Here is a 20,754-nt window from a genome sequence, read left to right as displayed (position 1 = left end):
TAATCTGGATCAAATCTTCAAAATGGGTAGTTCAAACCGACAACACAGGATTGGGATCAGTTTGATCCCAAAAAACTGGATTATCCTGATCCCACCAGAGGGGTGGATTTCGAGTGGATTACCAGAGCAAAATGTACTGTACAATTTATTTTAAAATATGTTTCAATTTAAATAAGATGGCAAAGTTTGTTAACTGAAATAATACACAATTTTTAGCCTTCATGGGATATACATTTTATTTTTTCCATTTTTGCTCCCGTTTGTGGTGGCCTATTTTGTTTTCAACCAAATGTTGATGACATAAATGTTTATGCTCATAAAAGTATCACAGCAAAGATTGTCAATCACAAATGTAATTTAGATTAAAGTAAAAATATCTTCAACAAAAAAAAATCCATCATCTGTCATCACCTTTCAAATAAAAAAATATAATTAGACATTATAGATGTCTCTGCAATGTGGTCTCTTGTCTTCCTTGTATTATTTTTCATGTCCACTAGATGGCGATCGGTAGGATTAAAGCACTGATATTCAGGATCTAGTCATCTTGAATAATCGTAATCTGGATCAGGCTGATCCTATCCTGAATTGCTTTGAACTCCAGGGACAACATCTGGCCGATTTGTCTGATCCTGGATCACAAAAGATGGGATTTCAAAATCGGATCGGATCTGATTGAGATTAAAAGTTTTGAACTCCTGGGCCCTGGAGATCAACGTCCCGCGCATATGATTATATCATCAGACAACGTCCGTTAAAAAACATTATAACACATATAATGAGAGACGTTCTGCAGTAAGGAGGGGCGTTTCACCGAACACAGGTGTTCTTACTTTTATGTGGCTGACGGAGAATTGTTACTGTACACGACACTGTTCAACACTTCATTCTGCTTCACTCTTTAACTAAACAACCGCGGATGTCTTGAAAGACTCTTTCGCTAAAGATTTTTGAAGATATCCGCGTTCTTGTTGTGACACGTGAATAAATACTGCGCTTCCTATGTTTTGGTACGGACTGCGTTCACACCAGCAATGAACCGCTCCAGAGTTCGCAAGCAAGCGCTCCGAGACCACCTATCCTAGCGGACCAGAGTCCGGTTGTTTAGTTCACTTAAGAGGTCTCGGATTGTGTTCACACCGGCCCAAATGAACCGCACCAAGCGGCTAAACGCACCAGGGTTCGATTCAACCGGACTATACAAGGCAGTAGGCAGGTGTGAACGCATCCAGACTACATCGTGTGAAGCTGATCGTCCTGTCTTTGTGTTTTATTTCAGAACAAATACAAAGCCAAAGCTATCGAGTCTTTCAAGGACTTTTCGGTGGTGATGGACACTCCAGTGTACGAGACATCCAAGCAGAACTCCCAGAACCTGAGCGATGTGAGTGAATCTCAAAATGTTCTGAACAATTTAGACTTATTGCTTTCTATACATTGTATACATATTATATTTACAATATATCTCAACCGTCTTTCTTCTCTTTTTCCAGCTGCACTACCGCTACGATTACAACGCCAACGTCAAGGGAACGAACACCGCTCCGGCTGTTACCATCGACACTCAGAGGGCCGCCATGGCTAACTACATCCAGAGCAATGTGAGATAATATTCCTCAAGGTTCAGCACCCATGTGTAGAAATTACCATCACGTATTAGATTACATGGAACAATAATTTGCAGCAGCATGTTGAGAAAGTATTGCACAGAAAATAGAAATATGGACTATATACAGCAAGAATGCAGGAGCACTCTACACAAGGAAACACTCTGTTGTTGACATGATATTAAGTCAATAACATTATTTGATGTGCCGTTTTAGTTGTTTCTTTACACTTTATTCTTTATTTTATTGTGGGAATTAGTTCGGACCTACAGTATGGTAGAGAGGCTACACTGCACACGCTATTTTTATTTTATTTAATCGTTTATTTGAATCGGGACAGTGCACATTGACGAACACTTTAAAACAAAAGAATGCTTACAAGTGTAAATGAGCCGGATTTTAGCTTTGAGCTCATTTCCATCCGTAGTCCCGTCACATACAACATATAAGAACATGACATTTAGTAGTAGTAGTAGTAGTGACAAGGAACCCAATGCTATATTAAATAGGTGTAATGCAGACTAATCTCTGCTAAAACAGATACAAAAACAAAATACGCTGTTTTCCAATTTAAACATTATTCAGTTTACTTAAGATCGTAGGTTCAGGATTTCTCCCTAATGTTGTCCAGTCAGTATCTGTTTTTTTAAATTATTTACTTATAAGCTGTATGTTTTTCGAGTTGAAATGCCTCTCGTCTCACCTCGTTGTCTTTCCCTCTCTCAGAACGTGTACAAGGAGGAAAACAAGAATTCAATGCCCACCGGATACACCCTGACTAAGGACACACTGCTCATCAAACAGGCTAAACACAACAGCGTTGTCACCAGCGATGTGAGTACAATTTCTGCCTTAAAGGTCACTTTTATTACTTTATTATGCAAAATGCACTTCTTCATGACAGATTTTGGCCACTTTATGATGTCATAACGATGTTTTGGCTTGTGTAACCATTAGCCAATCACCAACCAAGGTAACCCCCCACCAAATTTCTCTCAGAGGGGCGTGGGGAGGTAAAGTGTCTAAAGTAACAGACAGAGAATCAGCACTTTGGAAACAGGGCTGAAACAGAGGGGATTATGGGTAATGCTGCAATTATCTGTTTGGTGTTTCAGCCAATCAGAGACATGTTCTGGATATATCTGAGACCTATGATATATTGATGAAAAGCAGTAAAATAGGGGAACTTTAAATCACCCAATTAAACCTTTTTTTGCCAAAGGAGTTTCGATGTTGCTGAATCGTATCCCCTTGCTTTTTTTGTTGGGTAGGTGAAGTACAAGGAAGCCTATGAGATGACGAAAGCAAAGGCCTACACTCTTCATCCCGAGGGAGTCAACTTCGTCCTCTCAAGGAAGGCTAACAAGATCACCAACGAGGTAAGATTATCAATTAATAGAAATGTAGGTATTACTGACACTTTTACTGGATCAAACATTCTCTTATGTCGTCTTCCTCCTTCCCCAGCGCCTGTATCGTGAGCTGTACCACAAGCAAAAGGACAAGATCCACACAACCTACGACACGCCCGACATCAAACAAGTCAAGATGAACCAGAAGCACCTCAGCGACGTATGAAAGCATTTGAACCCCACTTATATCATCCGGGTTTGTTTCATTATTCATGATGGAGTCATATGTTTGTACTCATGCCACCATTTTGTTTCCTTCTCCAGTTGTGCTACAGAGAGAAATACTACAACACCAGAGGTCAGCTGATCAATCTGCCCATCACACCCCAGCTGTTGCACTGTTACCACGTCAACCAGATCACCAGCGAGGTATAGGAAGAGAAAAACAGAGGAGAGATGTGCTTTTAAATTGATTTACATTCATTTCTTAAATGCTCATTAAAACCATTTTGTGTGTTTAGCTGAAATACAAAGAGGATCTGCATTGGCTGAGAGGCGTTGGCTGCTTCCTGTACGACACCCCGGAGATGGTGCACGTCCGCAACATCACCAAACAGAGGGTACGTGTTTCCATTCGGTATAACATCCCTTAATGTCATGATTCGTAGAAACCTCAGTGCAGTAACTTTAATGTGCAATAAACACCTTTTCAATGTATTAGTGTTATTACTGCGACTTTTATGCTTCAGCATGTCCACTTGCTTTTTCACCATAACGTGTATGTAAATAAAGTATCCATCATTCAGTGGCTTCACAATCTTTTCTATGTTAACATGTTTCTTTTCCAGGTGACCTACCCAGTGGAGGCTAAGAAGAACCTGGCCAACTTCTCCGTGGTCCTGGACACACCGGAGTACAACCGCGTGACGGAGCTGAAGACCCACATGAGCGGCGTGAGTCAAGTTCCCACACGTCACATTTAGGGACTCTTTTAAGCGATGTCTATACGGACTTTCTCCCACTTCATTGCAAAAAACCTCCAGATGAAGTGTGTCCTGTAGTGGAATTAAATATACCCTTTTGTGCCTTTTCCCCTTAGTGTGTAATATAGGTTTGTGTGCATGTAAATGGTCTGTAAAGGCTAAAATCCCAAAGTGTCTCTCCCACACACTCCCCCCTCCTTCCTGAGAGCCTTGATTTGATGTAAACATGTCACGGTAGAGGCTCAACATACACATTCGTACCTGGAAATGAGCACAATATGTCCTTTTAACACATTCTTAGTCCTTCTCCAAATGAATACAAATACATTTCAATTTGACCCGATGTGTCATTTTGAAACTTGGCCTCCAATGATTCAACATTCAAGATGCAAGGCTTTATTGTCATTTGCACATTACAGTAGCTACAGTGTAGATATGGCAACTTAATTCACAGGCTCCTGCAACAGAGCAACATGAATATATATATATATATAGGACATAGAACAAATAAAACAGATATTGGCACAATGTAGTACCAATATCAACTTCATCACATTATTATCTTGAGCAGGGCCGGCCCTTGGCATAGGCAGTATAGGCGAATGCTAAGGGCGCATCAATCAATGGGGGGCGCTGAAAAAAAAAAAAAAGTTAGAAATTAAAAAGAAATATATATTTTTTTATTTTATAACAACATAATTTCCCAATTTTGGATAAACAAAGTACATCTTATTATCTTATACTAACATAACTATGCCTATATTGCGTACAGCGTCCATAAACTATGGCACCCCCCCCCAAATCAAGTTGAACCGCCCCAGCGCCAGCTAAAATCTTGCCTAGGGCAGCAAATTGGTCTGATCTCGAGGTTTACTTTCAGAAAAGAGTGTCAGAAAGCAAACATTGCGACGTCATCTGATTGAGCTGACGTGTTTCTGCTTCTCTATTCTCAGATGATCTACAAAGCCCTGGCTAAGGAGGAAATGTCGAAGGTCAGGACCACCGGGGACTCTGTGGACATCAAGAGAGCCAAATGGGCCCAGCAGCTGACCAACAAAGCAAGTTCAGACACAACTACCACCACTCGTTGCTTTAATCATTTCCTTCTCCTTATAATCTAACCCAGTGTTGTATCTGTTTCTCTACAGTACCAGTACACCAGCTTGGCCTCCAAGGAGAGAACTTTGTTCACTTCAGAATATGCAACACCGAGCATGGATCATTCTAGGAAGATGAAGGTGGTCTGCAGTGACGTAAGTATTCCCCTTCCTCTTGTATTCTTATCATTGTTTACTGGGTGTTTGTAACCTCTCACATCGGCAGAACTTAAGTTAATATCTTTGTATATTTCCAGTGATATTGTGTATCTGATTTACTACAAGTGGATAGAAATGACTGTACATTCAGTCAGTGCGCTCATGTGTTGCATGCATGATGTCTTCCCTCAGAACAAATACAAAGACCAGTATGAGAAGATGAAGCACAGATACACCGCCATCGCTGACACGCCCCTCCTGATCCGCGCCAAGAAAGCATACGTGCAGTCCAGCGATGTGAGTATACCTATGGATCAAATGATTTCCAATGTACTTAACCCTTAGATGCCCGAGTGCCTGGACCCTACACTCGTCAAAAAGGACCCGTATTAGAATAATGTGTTTTTTTATAACATATTTGTCCTTTTGGTTAAGAAAAATCACTTGTATAATATTTAGTATTATATTTTGGTTAACATTAGAAATATTTTATATTTAATTTTTCACTCTTTATAATTTTAGATTTTTTTTTTAATTTTGAAAAAAAACGTTTTAAACATATCGATGCAAAGATCTCCGCTATTCTGAGACCTTCACAGTATTCCAGCCCCTTTTCAAAACTCATCTCTTCTCCTGTTGTCTACTCGTAGCCCACCCCCCATCAATCCGTGCCGGTTGATCAAGTTTGATAGTCCTATACCCCCCACCCTAGCCTTCCCTTAAATTGGAAAGCGATTTTGAGTTCTTGAAAAGACCTATACAAATATAATGTATTATTATTATTATTATTATTATTATTATTATTATTATACTGACAGGTATCAGATCTTGCTGTGTAAAATAACCTCCTGAGAGGTGTCACTTGTGATGTAATCTGTGTGGTCCACAGTGAATGTATTCCTGACAGCAACAGGTGATAAGAATCAAAGGTTCCCAGAGGAAATGCATGCAGGTCATTTTTGACCCACTTATGGAAGCTTGGGGTAGAAATACAAAAACTACAATTTCTTAAAATGTACATTTAAAATTTGCATGATATCCAAAACATGTTTTTTAAGGAATAGCTGGAATATGAAAGGATAAAAAAATGTAATTACAAAGATACTTCAAGAACACCAACTCACGGGTCAACAAAGACCCACGTGTGCATCTAAGGGTTAATGCTCCTTTGTTTGTTTTGTGAAGACATTTTTTTTGTAAAGCCACTTTGACTACCTAGAAAAGCACTTTATAAATGAAATGTCTTCTTCTTCTTCTTATTATTATTATTATTATGAGCCAACCTTTATAAATATAACATTCATATGAGTGCAATCATTTTACGTTTTTGGTAGTTTTCTCAGCTTATCGTCAGAACAGTCGTGTAAAAAAACGTGTTATTAAACCTGTGTTACTTCACTTGAATGAACTACTAATTAAGCTACGAAATGTATTAGTTAATGGTATATATTTTATGTCAACGGTAGTCTCAATATTTTTCCTTTTTCATTCACTTTCTACCGTTTTTCAAACTCAAAATCAGTGCCAAACTGTGGCGTTTCTCCACGGGTGATAATGATGTCTCTACTTAGTGTATGTTTTTGTGTTTGATGAAAATCTGACCCCATATGTTCTTTCTGTCTTCAGCTGCGTTACAAAGAGACCTTCGAGCTCGCCAAGGGCCACTACCAAACCGTGAAGGACGCTCTGGACATCACCTACCATCGCAGAGTCACTGACGACATCAGCGAGGTCAGGAATACAAATTATCGTTATTATGAATAACGTTCGATACATAACGAACTACCACTACGTGTTTTGCACTACTAAATACTGTGAATATGTAAATTAATTATGTGACCGTCTACGTTTCCTGTAGTTATTGAATTGCTCTTTTTACCGAACTGTTAGTGTACAGTTTTATTTTTGTTCTGCTGTTTTTATTGTAATTGTGTAACTCTGGCAGAACGATTTCCTTCGGGTTAAATAAAGTCCTATCTTATCTTATCTGATTCCACTTTGCGTGCTAAGATCATTTTGATTCAACTCTCTTCTATGTGTTTCTCCATCCTTCAGGTTAAATACAGGCAGAAGTACATCAACTCTCTGGGAACCTGGAAGTCTATCCCCGACCGCCCTGAGTTCTTCTACAGCAAGATAGCCAACGACAACGTCAGCAGCGTGAGTGATCGTGACTTGCTTTCCAAATAATTTGCTCACAGCATCAAGATTCAGAATTAGAAACAGGTTTATCACCAGGTCGGTTTACACGCACGAGGAATTTGACTTGGTGTCTCGGTGCATACATACAAGTCCAACAAAAATAAAAAAACGCAGATAGAGATCTATTACAAGGAAACTATAATAACATTAAAACATATTACAAATACTAAGAAATATAGCAGTATTTATATAATAAAACTAAAATAAATAATAAAATAAATAATAAATAAACAAACAAATACATAAATAATTAATTAAATAAATAAATAAATAAATAGTTGAATAAATTAAAAAATTAAAAAAAATGAATCAAACAAATACATAAATAAATAATTAATTAATTAAATAAATAAATAGTTGAATAAATAAATAAACAAACAAATAATTAATCAAATAGATAAATAAATACATAAACACATAAATAAATACATAAATACATAAATACATAAATAAATAAATAATTAAATAATTAAATACATAAATAAATGAAATTGAATAAAATATGGATTGCAATTTGGCAGTAATAATAAAAAGAAAACAGATATTGTGTACATTGTGAGTGTCATACTTTTTTTTAAATGTATTGATTTTTAAACAATATCTTTATTGAGTTTTTGATTTTTTACAAACACATATCTTTATTGAGTTTTTCATTTTTTACAAACACAAACAATGACATCCTCAAATACACATATTAACAATGAGTGAATAAGACATGTACAAATGAGTTCAATCCATTTATAATATACAACATTTAACTTATTAATGTGTAACCAGCCAAAACACAAAGACTAGAACAACATAAAATAACTATCAATTATAAAAATCAAATGCATTTAAAGACACACATAAAGGCACTCAGCAATACAACCACTTCCAAGCAGCTATTTACTTTGGCTTTCAGGAAACTTTGTAATAATTGTATTTAATCTGTTTTTTCACATCGTCCTCTTCAGGTGAAGTACAAGGAGGACCTGGAGTGGCTGAGGGGCGTCGGCTGCTACGTTTGGGACACACCTGAGCTGGTGACCGCCGAGAAGAACAAGACGCTGTACAGTGGGGTAAAGGATCGGAGTATTTCATTATTGATATAATGTTTTTACAATCAAAGTCAGAAGGTCTTTATTGTCATTATACTTGTGTGCAATGACGTACCACAGGCTTCTCTCCTTCTACACTAGAAAGAAATGGGAATAAAAAAAGTAACAACATCAAAGACAAAACACTAAAATACAAGGCAGTAGTTCAATTTAATTTACGAGATTTGCGAAAAAACAATTATATTATTGTTTTGTATTAGATTAAAGTATATCATATTATTTTGAATTACAATATATATTATTATAGATTGTTATTACATTATATTATTTAATTATATATACTATTATATGAATTTTGCAGTCTTTTAGGTGTGTGTGTGTGTGTGTGTGTGTGTGTGTGTGTGTGTGTGTGTGTGTGTGTGTGTGTGTGTGTGTGTGTGTGTGTGTGTGTGTGTGTGTGTGTGTGTGTGTGTGTGTGTGTGTGTGTGTGTGTGTGTGTGTGTGTGTGTGTGTGTGTGTGTGTGTGTGTGTGTGTGTGTGTGTGTGTGTGTGTGTGTGTGTGTGTGTGTGTGTGTGTGTGTGTGGCCGAGCATTACTATACTTGTGGGGACCTAAATCTGTTTACACAGTCACGTGTGGGGACTCGCTTCCCTTATGGGGACAAAGTGGAGGTCCCCCTCATAATTTTAGGGTGAAGACTTGGTTAGGGTTAGGTTAAGGGTTAGGCATGTGTTGGTTATGGTTAAGGTTAGGATAAGTCTCCAGGAAATGCATGTAAGTCAATGTAATGTCCCCTGAAGTGATGTATACATGGTATGTGTGTGTGAGTGTGTGTGTGTGTTACAGTATGTTTTGTCCGTGTGTGTGGATGTGTGTGATGAGTTCGGGAGCTCCTAACAATCTTAAACAATAATATTTGTTTATGCCATACTTAATAAAATGCCATATACTCGATAGCTCTTGATTTTTAACATTCATATCGAAAGTACGTTTTTGCAGCCGTTTATTTTCCTGCATGTTTCTGATCGTAATGTTTCATATCTTGTTCACAGAGACTCTACAGAGCGTCCTTTGAGAAGAACAAAGGAAACTTCAAGTACACCTGCGACACGCCGTTCTTCCAGGCCGCCAAGTATGCCTCCACCCTCATCGACGAGGCGAGTTTCTTCTTTCTTTTACCCAATGCGGTCATTTATTGTCATCGCAAAAAGCAGTATTATTTTGACTTTGATGATATCCATTTGTAATATAGACACCTCTCTGTCTTTGTGCATTTCTATTGGACTCTCCGCTTGGAGGTCAAAGTGTCAGAATTCATAGTTTAATATTTAATTATCTGATTCAAATGTTTATGAACTGCATTATTGTTGAGAAACCAATGTATTATGTGTCCTTTGTTCTTCATATCAACTTCTTGTAACCAGTGGTGGAATGTAATATTTAATGTTGTGTACATTCGAAGTATTTAACGTGAGTATTTACTTCTTCTCCATTGCATCTAGAGGTCATTTTTGTAGTATATAAGCCCATAGAACACTTCAGTTACTTTTCAGAGTACAGTTTTATAACCTTTCTTTCTCCCCCCTGAAAAGTCTCATCACATGACATCGCACTCTGTTTTTCTGGACGTTTGTCGTTAACCACCTTCTGACATTTTTGAGCAGAGGTCCTACAGAGCTTCTTATGAGAAAACCAAGGATAAGTTCACCATTACTACAGATGATCCTAGATACAAGCTGGCCAAAGCAAACAACAAGATGAGCCAGGTAACGTCCTGCTGGAGCTGAAACCACCGGCCTGCCTCTTCCTCTTCCTCCTCTTCCTCCTCCAGACCTCTGCTCTGATGCATGAGGTCGTCCACAGACCTGCCGGGGGTCTGCGGCGCATGACGGCGCTATGTCTGTGTTTAACAGTCCCACACAGGTCGATGCAGGCACTCAAATAGCAGCTGTGTTGAGTGAGCCTCTATCTGTGCCATCAGACAGACGGTGGAATCATATTTCATATCTTTATATGATGTCCAAGCAAGGTCGCAATTGGAATCACTCATGTTCCCATGGTTACCTGTGACATATTTATTTACTTTTACACATTTTTGGTGGCAATTGGAAGATTTTTAACAACTTCCTGGATCCATCTTTTCTTATATACCTTTACATTATCATTATTTTGATAGTCTATGTTGTAATTGTATCAACTTTTTTTTAAACCAATCATCTATAACAAGTCTGTGATAAAAGGGAAATTACATTTTTACCCAATAATTGTGGGAGTTTTTCCTTGTTTCTGTGAGGGTCTCAGGACAGAAAGTGTCGTATTCTGTACACACTGTAAATCCCCCTTAGACAAATGTGTAATTTGCGACATTGGGATTATAAATACATGTTATTTTTTACAATATCTGTTCCTCTGAAGGCACAGATGAGGACAAACAGCTCCACTTGGATCTCCGGAGCACTCCTCCAGTCCTCTCAGTGTTTCTGCTGTTTTACATGTGTCCTCAACTATGGCATGCTGTATGTGTGTGTGTGTGTATGTATGTGTGTGTGTGTGTATGTGTGTGTGTGTGTGTGTATGTGTGTGTGTGTGTGTGTGTGTACAGGCAAAGTATAAATCCAAAGCAAAGAGTCTTCTTAAGAGCGGTTGCAATGAGCTCCGCCGCCCTGACATCCTCTCGGCCCTTAAACAGTCCACTTTGAGCAGTAAGGTAAACAGCCTCAGAGAGATGAACCACCTCTGTTTACATTCAGTAATACCTGTGTAGTCAACAGGATACAATGTTTGTATTGACTGCCATCTCTCAACAAGGTCTAATAACATCTAAAAGTCATCCAATTAAAACTCCTTTCCTCCATTCAACTCCTGAAGGGGTTTTAACTTCCACACTTCTCACCATTCTCCTTCACGCTCATCACCAATTCGTTTTGCTTCATGTCTCATTGATGCCTTGCAGTAGTGGCACACCAGCAGAGTGACGTATCTAGATGCATTACAGTCAGAATTTGAGGCAGAGACGAAAGATATGATTTATATTTTACTATAACGCCAAAGATACTTGACTGTCACTGTCAGTCAACCTCATGTTTTTGAAGCCACTCTCCAGAGTATATATCAGCCTCAGGTTGACAGTGATCCATAGATTTAAGAGCGACTGCTGGTCAGCGTGGGCACTGCTGACTTTCATGACTGAATCGTGGTAACACATGTCCTCTGCACGTTCCATAAAGCATCTTATACTAACATATGCATGGCACCATTTCACTCATTACACATGTTAGCTATCTGTTTCTGAAGTAGTTCACTGTTAGAGAACTATCCAAGAAGAAAGAAGGGAACGAACGAACGAACAAACGAAACTGATTTTTCTTTCAACTTCACTTTATTTAATTATAACTCATTTAAAGCCATATCAAATACTTCTTTTGCTTTGGCTTTTCTCGTCTCATCACCAAAATCATTCATCCCTTTTCACCATCATTTACTAAAGTTGTTCAATTCCACAAACCATTCACTGAAACTGTAACATTTCACAGATACATTAACCGCCTTTTCTTGGATAGTTTTCACCGTTACCTTGACGACAATGTGAAAAAAAGACAGAAATACACACGAATAAAATCAAGTTAATACATCGACACCTTTTCTACCAGTGTCACTAACTTTGTTGTGTTCAAACCCTTCATCAGTGGAAGTACAGGGAGCAGTATGAGCGTGCCAAGGACAAGTTCACCTCCGTCCTGGAGACTCCAGAGTACGAGGTTCACAAACGCACCAAGAAGATCCATGACGTGAGTTTCTGGACTCTTCTCCATTCTCTTGTTATTTCTAAACTTGAATATTGGTGTGTTCTGAGTTGCTCCTGACTGTGTGATGCTGTTCATCCCTTAGATCATCTACAAAATGGAGTACAACAAGACCAAGGCTAAGGGATACACCTTGCCTTACGACACCCCTCACGGGCAGCACATGAAGAGAGTGAGGGACATCACCAGCAACGTGAGTCCCTGCACTTTTATCTTCTGCAGAGACATCGGAAGCCAAAGATATACGATACGATGATACTTGAATGGTCAGATCAAGTCTGAAATGTTACTTGCATCACAGCAGCTCCATGCATACTTGCCAACCATCCCGATTTCATTGTCCTTTCCGGTTTCCTCCCGGGGGATTTACTCAGGACTGTTTCCACTCGGGCTTTAATACAGCTACACCATTGTTTGGTTTCCATGGTAACACGTCTCTTTAGTAGCACGCGCAACTGAAAGTCTGAGAGGGTGAGGCAGATATTCACAGAAAACAGAACAAGAATCGACAACTACTCTCTGCTCACTCCTTTCCTGTAAAATACAGGTCCAGCCCACACATATGCTCCATCAAGGACGGTGCTACAGGCCGCAAGGCAGTGCACTTACAACTACAATAAGCATGTTAATGTTAATCTATATATATATATATATATAAATTTGTATTCATTGGGATAAACCCCTTGAGATGCACCATCTCGTTGTCAAGGGGGTCCCGACAATATTAACAACTTACAGACATACATAAACAAAAAGACAAAAAGCAAAACATGACACACAAGACAAACCACATACTGTCTGTTAAGTGAAATTCAAGCAATGCACACAATCATTACAATTTGAGAGACAGTCGAGCAAATCAGTTTCATCAATCAGTTAATAACAAGTACAGACCAGTTGAAAGTGAGATAACAATGCATGTTTAAACATACCCAATGATGCAAGAGATCTAAGCAGGCAAAGTATTCCAGTCTGTTACCATCTAATACAGCTCCGGCGGTGGTTTTGAAATCCTCCCGATTTCTGAGGTCTCAAGGTTGGCAAGTATGGCTCCATGTGTAACATCAACAGACACATATCAAGACACGAAACATGACAAACAAACAACAAACATTTAACATAACGGCACGATCACTGAGAGACAACCTGCTCACAGAGCCTTCAGCGAGCCTTTGATCTGGATTCAGCTCTGTGTCTACTGAGAGGACTGACTGGAGCACAGAGGATGCTTCAGACTGACTTTAATGAGTCTCCCATTAGATGGTAGCAGTTCATATTCACAGTTAGAACATGCTTTGGGTCCCAGATGATGTTGTTGGACAGCCATTTAGGTCGGCCAACAATCTTTGAGCAGATTTGATTTGAAAGCTGTTGACAAACACTTGTACCAGGTAGTGTTGCAGTACTGTAGAATAGACAAACAATGCATTTTAATTTAGGGTGTGTGGCGCAGTGGGTTGTGCGTTGGTGTTGGGATCAGGGGGTCACAGGTTCAAACCCCACTGCAGTCAGCATGTCATTGTGTCCCTGAGACACTTCACCCCAAATTGCTCCTGTGGGGATTTTCCACAGTATTGAGTATGTAAGTCTCTTTGGATAAAAGCCTCTAACAGGTACATGTCATGTCATTTGAAATCATATGGTGTTTTGTTTCTCTTGCAGCTGAAGTACAGAGAAGTGTATGAGAAGAGCAAGGCCCAGATCAACATTGCACCGGACGCTCATTCGATCCGTGCTGCCAAGGAGGCCTACAAGAACATCAGCAATGTAAGTGTCTTCAGTGCAGGACTTAAGGATGGATTGAAATTGGAAATGTCAAAAAATATTGAATAAATATTGGGGGGGTTTTTTTCCTCGGTTTTTAGCTCGACTACAAGAAGAAGTATGAAGCCACCAAGAACAAGTGGATCTGGACGACAGACAGACCCGACTTCCTCAACAATGCCAAGAACACCCTGCAACAGAGTGACGTAAGTAAATGCTTTTTATTCAATGAAATGCTGCCACACAGTAAAAACAACAAATTAAATGAACTGTCAACATATTTCAGAATCTCAATATACATCTTTTACAATAATACAAAACATATTGCTTTTCCAAAAAGGAGTAGGGTGATGTGTACACTTATGTGGTCTACCCCTTCTCCTTAACTTAAAAACAACTCCCTCTTCTTTAGATGTTACATTCTTTATTTTGAACAACATCCAACAGCATTTTTTGAATCTGTCATCCATTGTTTCACCCACAGGTTGAGTACAAGTATGACAAAGAGTCGATGAAGGGCTGTGTGATCCCCGTGGTGGATGATAAGTTGACCCTCCTGGCGATGAAAAACAACGAAATGTACAGTGAAGTAAGTTTTTCCACATCGTTACATCTCCATTGATTCGATGGAATTACTCCAGATGGCAAATGACAATACATCTTCAGACTTAAATGTTGATCCGGTTGTAATGTGTGTTTGTTGCTGCTCTCCAGTTGAAGTACAGAGAGAAGTATGAGAAGTCAAAGGGCCACTACCAGCCCGTCAGCGACACTCCTCAAATCCTCCATGCCAAGGCTGTGCGCAGTTTGGCATCAGAGGTAAGTGTTATTCTGAGAAACAACGTATTTTGAACAACGTAGGAAACAGAGACAGATATATTGGACCTAACAGCTGTTTCTATCCCTTTGAAGAAGCCCTCTAACACTGTATCTGGTTTTCTCTTCCCTGTAGTTTGTAGGCTTTTGGGCATGTCAATGGTTTGCAATCAAAAATCAAAGTTGAGGAAGTATGAGAAAAATAAAGACCCTTTTGAACATTAAAGCGTGGACACATGTCACAGTGTAGGCACAAGATACAAATATGAACCTGAAAATGAGCCTCATATGTCCTCCTTATTTATACATGTCGTATACGTTCTTCATTTTCATCCTCAGAGCAAATACAAGGAGGCCAGTAAGAAGGAGATGCAGTCCGGCTCGTTCACCACGCTGTCTGAGACCCGTGACACCGTCCACAGCAAGGAGATCAACAAGCTTATCAGCGGGGTACAACTTCCTCACATTCATTTATTATTTATATTTTCCACATATATACAGTATATATATATATTTTTTTAACTTTTTAATGCTATTTTATTTATATTTCTGAAATATTTTGGACTGTTTATTTCTGTGTCTTAATTTCTCTTATGTACACTGCCTTGTGTTTTTCATGCTGCTGCAACGCAAACATTTCCCAAATTAGGATCAATAAAGTACCTACCTACCTACCTACCTACCTAGCTACCTACCTACCTACCTACCTACCTATCAACCTATCTGCCTACCTACCTACCTACCTACCTACCTACCTACCTACCTAGCTACCTATCAACCTATCTACCTACCTACCTACCTACCTACCTACCTATCAACCTACCTACCTACCTAGCTACCTACTTACCTACCTACCTACCTACCTACCTACCTACCTACCTACCTAGCTAGCTACTTATCAACCTACCTACCTACCTACCTATCAACCTACCTATCTACCTACCTACCTACCTAGCTACCTACCTACCTACCTACCTACCTACCTACCTACCTACCTACCTACCTACCTACCTACCTACCTAGCTACCTATCAACCTATCTACCTACCTACCTACCTATCAACCTACCTACCTACCTACCTACCTACCTACCTACCTACCTACCTACCTACCATCCATCTACCTGGAGTATTTTGACATTCCTTTCCTTCCTTGCAGAAACTGTACAAAGCAAAGTTTGAGAAGGATAAGGGTAAGTCTGTTTACAACAACATGGTCGTTCCACCTGAAGTTCAGCACGCCATAGGAGTCGCCAAGAGCCAGAGCAACGTGAGTAATCCAAAAAACTGATAGGACAAAAAAACTAATGTAAAAACATGAGACAATAAAACCATACTTATAGCCACAGACTGAAAACGCTCATACCTGAAAATAGTAATCCCTAAAAATGCTAAATAACATTTTATGGACAGCATTTCAAGATTCAAGGCTTTTATTATTAATCATGTGTACATTAGTGTGTTTTTAGCACTTCTTCATTCGTGTGATGTTTGAATGCTTTCTCCAGCACTTTGTGACTATGAGTGTGAAAACCGCTTTATAAATACATTGTACTTACTTACTTACTTAGCTACAGTGTAGATATATCAATTAAAATCTGAGGTCACAGGCTCCTCCAACAGTGCAACACGATACATTAGTGAAGTAAATACAAATAGAATAGGAATAGAATAGTGCAGAATAGTCTAAATACAAGTCATTGGAATATTGATATATATGAGTTGCAAGCAGATGAATGTTATGGATGTTCTTTCAAAAGTTTGGGTGTTTAACAGTCTTATGGCCAGTGGGATGAATCTTCATGTTTCAATCCTTTCACATGTTCTGGTGCATAATTATATTGTGTCTGATTTTCTGCCTTCCCAACCCTTCAGATTCAATACAAGAAGGATGCCAAAGCCAACCTGCACTACACCAGTGTGGCCGACCGTCCCGACATCAGGAAGGCGACCCAGGCTGCCAAGCTGATCAGTGAAGTAAGCAGCAATTTAATGAACATGTACTGTAGGTTAAATACTTAAAGGTCTCCTATTGTGCAAAATCCTCTTCTTCATGTCTTTTCTACATCAACATGTCGTCCCCCCCCCCCCCCCCCCCCTCTGTGTAAAGAGACTCTGAAAGTTTCAGGAACAAAGATTCTCTCTCTTTTTGATCCATTTCTATAAAAACCTGTCTGAAAATGAGCTGATCAGATTTCGGCCACTTTATGATGTCATAACGATGTTTTGTCTTGTGTAACCATTAGCCAATCAGCAACAAAGGTAACCCCCCCCGCCCACCTTATCACCTGAATCTCCTCCTAGAGCACCTTTGAGTTCTTCGTAACCAAATCTCTCTCAGAGGGGCATGGGGAGGGGCTCCTTATTTTCATCTAAAGTAACAGACAGAGAATCAGCACTTTGGAAACAGGGCTGAAACAGAGGGGATTATGGGTAACGCTGCAATGATCTGTTTGGTGTTTCAGCCAATCAGAGACAGGTTCTGTATATATCTGAGACCTATAATATATTGATGACAAACAGTATGATAGGGGACCTTTAAAGCTGCACATAGAAATAAGCTGAATCTCATTCTGCACAAGGTGGATATTCTCTTCCACGGTTAACCATGAAGAATTAAATCCTAATATATTCCCTAAACTTTAGTAAATACAAACTCAGATTTTCACTTTACGATTATAATGGCAAAAATATTTTAAGAAAGATATATTGTTGTGTTTTATCTCTTTTGACAAATGAATAACTTTCATTTGAGTGTGGAAGGAGACAGAGGGGGAACAGTAAAGGAATAATATTATTACATTATGTATTCCTATTGTGATACGTCTTCACATTAATCGCCTATATCTGTATATCAACATCACAATACCTAAGTATAAGCCCACCATCTACTGTATGAAGCCAGATTTATAACTCAAATCCCTATAAGAGCAAATACAACAGGCCTTTTTCATAAGTGAATACGAAGGTGTTCCTTGGCTCATGCTACACCCTCTCACCAAGTGTTATGGACGTTGTATGAGTCGTGTTTCTGTCATTCTGCTGAATAACTCTAAAAACCTGACCGGATTAATGTCAGCAATCGACAGTAAAGACCCCCGCTGTAGCTCCTCTACTTGTCAACTGATTCCTGATGCTTGGTCCTGTTGTCACCAGGTTGGTTACCGTGATAAGGCCCGTGAGGCGGCCAGCCGTGGAGGGTCTCTGGCGCACCGCCCAGACATCGCTCTGGCCACTGAGGTGTCCAAGCTGACCAGCCAGGTACACCAACACAACCATCTGTACAATGAAACCCTGGGACGCTGCATTCCCACTATTTCCCTTCATATATCCTGGTTATTTAATTATAAAAAATGTTGTTAGAGCGGCTGTTGTAATAGGACGTTCTCCTCCTGAGAGACTCTTCTAGGGATACATCAAAGCATCAAAGAAACAGGTCACATTTTAAATTCATTATACGACCCTCTCCACAGGGAGCCATATAAGGCAACTTGTTTACCTTCCTCCATCTCCTCCTGTAGTCTCACTTGAACACACATAGCATCATCACAGCATCAGAACATCTGTCATCTGCCAGGATCCCACTTTGTTAAAAGTTACATTTCATTATTATTAAACTCATACATTAGGATTTATTAAAGCGTTAATACCATCGTTTGCATCACAGAAGGAAAGCCCTTTAACCCGAGCAGACATCTTCCGTCTGGGTGTCATGTTAGCCTCCATATGCTTTGTGAACTTAACGATGAGCTCATCCAGCGCTTCCCCTGCCGCCCTGCAGTATTCATATATGTGTTAATCTGTGACTCCATGAGAGTACATGTGTCACTGCTCATCTCATTGTACATGTCCTCCATCTTTAAACCTGTCCTCTCCCTCCATCCTTCTTCACTTCTACACTGTTCCCCATCTCTTTCCTCTTCCATGCCGTCCTGCTCTGTGTGTTTCTCATCCCTCCATCTCACTGCGCCTTGTAGGTGGAGGCCAAGCCCTCCTCCCATGGAGCAGCTTCCTATGATACCCCCCAGATGCGCCACATTAAGAAAATGAGTGCCGTGACTAGTGATGTAAGGAGGTTCATGCCCAGAACCTGACGGGCTGCTTCTCTCTTGTCTGTCCCCTCTCTGTTCACTTCATATTCACCTCGTTGTTTTTTGGCTTTCTCTGCACCCTCTGCACTTTTGTTTCCCCCATAAGCTGTGAAGTGTGTCATCACTGCATTTGTTGCACTGGTAGAAATACTGTACACCTACTGTATCTTTGTTCCACATTTTAAGATAACTTGCATCTAAATTAGTCCACGAAATATGTGTTAATCCAGTAGACACCATGCACGATATCCTACGTTTTGATCTGGAACCAAGAGGGCAGTTTGAAATGTATTAAACGTGGGTTCAAGTTTACAAAAGTGTTCATTTAATTATGTTTTCTGCTGGATTTCCACATGTTTTATCCAAGACTTTGTTCTAAGGATACTGATTTGTGTCACCGTCTATCCGGAGAACAATTCAGGCGTCCTCTGAAACACTATTTATTCTTATCCAAAGCTGAATTTGGCTTTCTTCACACTGAAATGCATCTCAGGTGGTCCGATTAGAGACTAGAAGTTTACAAATTGTCCCTTGAGACTCATTTGAGATACTTTCTAGTGTGAACTGTCAGCTCAGACTCTAGAAACAAAGTCTCTGGATGTCTCCACAGACGACCTGTTTGGTTTTAATCAGAAGAACCCCTCATGTGTTTGCTTTCTGTCGTATGAAACAAATACTAAGTAGGATGATCTCTTCTCTCTGAAACCAAACTGCGGATGTGAACACACCCATAGAGACAAGCATTTCTGAATACAAAAGGAGAAATGTCTCCATGCATGAGAAACACATGTTTATAGGAAACACTGTGTCGTTTTTTCCCCGTGTATAACAAGGGATACAATTCGAGTGAAAAGCAAACCCTTTAAAAAGAAAGGAAGCTGAATCCCTTTTTATACACTTGTTGTTGACTTTTCAAATGTTTTCAGTGGGATGGAGTCTGTCAATCTTCCGCTGGTTTTGTGTTTTTAAATCTGTCACCTCCTACGCTGACTTTAAACATCTATCCGCCTCTAATAGTTGAAATACAAGGAGAAGTTTGACAAGGAGATGAAGGGAAGGAAACCGCAGTATGACCTGCAGAACAGTAAGATTTACCAGACGCTGAAGGATGCCACCGTGCTGGCTAGTGAGGTGAGTCCATCAATCTGTGGTTTCATTTGTTTACAAGACACACGGGCCGTTTCTCAATCTCAAGGATGCTGGCTTGGTAGTCACATACTTCCAAGTCACTTCCTTCAGAAACGAAGCAAGTATACTTCCAAGCCACGGCTTCGGAAAACAAAGAAGAATGGAACAGGCTAACAAGTGTGCCACTCTCTCTAACGGTTTCAACATAAACTGTACCGAAAATAAATACTTCACGATGTCTATCTAATTAGGAACTTGCTTTAATTTCACGGAACACATTTTTGGTGATAACAAATGCAACAAAGTAACATATTTACCAACACATGTTCTAGGCCACTACATACTTACATTTAAATGTGTGCTGCGTCAGAGTTTTTGAAATTGGTCCGTGCGCAAAGCATTGTGGGGATTTGAAGGACGCGAAGTCTACCCATGTGCAGCCTCGAAATTACCACCAAACCAAGGACGCGGCCTCGGTGGAATTCCAAGTATGCTGGAGATTGGAACAGTCCTTCGGGGGCACTCGATGACGTAGCATCCTTGAAATATTGGCTTGGAAGCCAGTTTCCTCGAGATTGAGAAACGGCCACGGCCCTTATTGTGTCAATCGCACCAAGACAGGTTAGAATAGTGAAAAAGGTTGACTTGAATTTGAAGTCTCAGAGAATATTCAAGTGTATTTCTCCTAAATGTATGAGATTTATTTTGTAAATG

General features: G+C 39.7%; 1 protein-coding gene across 1 annotated transcript in view; it reads left to right on the top strand.

Moving 5' to 3' along the window:
- neb (nebulin) overlaps positions 1-20,754 on the top strand; it is a 101,000-nt gene that overhangs the window by 54,053 nt on the left and 26,193 nt on the right. Inside the window, 28 exon segments of the mRNA XM_079666316.1 lie at positions 1,280-1,384; positions 1,494-1,601; positions 2,334-2,441; positions 2,879-2,986; positions 3,075-3,179; positions 3,284-3,388; positions 3,481-3,579; positions 3,808-3,912; positions 4,896-5,000; positions 5,091-5,195; positions 5,391-5,495; positions 6,825-6,929; positions 7,254-7,358; positions 8,357-8,461; positions 9,493-9,597; positions 10,105-10,206; positions 12,127-12,228; positions 12,329-12,436; positions 13,906-14,010; positions 14,109-14,213; positions 14,492-14,596; positions 14,722-14,826; positions 15,163-15,273; positions 15,981-16,091; positions 16,697-16,798; positions 17,978-18,082; positions 18,799-18,888; positions 19,930-20,043. Of these exon segments, the coding sequence (XP_079522442.1) occupies positions 1,280-1,384; positions 1,494-1,601; positions 2,334-2,441; positions 2,879-2,986; positions 3,075-3,179; positions 3,284-3,388; positions 3,481-3,579; positions 3,808-3,912; positions 4,896-5,000; positions 5,091-5,195; positions 5,391-5,495; positions 6,825-6,929; positions 7,254-7,358; positions 8,357-8,461; positions 9,493-9,597; positions 10,105-10,206; positions 12,127-12,228; positions 12,329-12,436; positions 13,906-14,010; positions 14,109-14,213; positions 14,492-14,596; positions 14,722-14,826; positions 15,163-15,273; positions 15,981-16,091; positions 16,697-16,798; positions 17,978-18,082; positions 18,799-18,888; positions 19,930-20,043 (2,943 nt within the window).

The sequence above is a fragment of the Notothenia rossii genome (genome assembly GCF_949606895.1).
Source record: "Notothenia rossii genome assembly, chromosome: 2".
Taxonomy (NCBI): Eukaryota; Metazoa; Chordata; class Actinopteri; order Perciformes; family Nototheniidae; genus Notothenia; species Notothenia rossii.
This window is presented reverse-complemented; position numbering and strand designations above follow the sequence as displayed.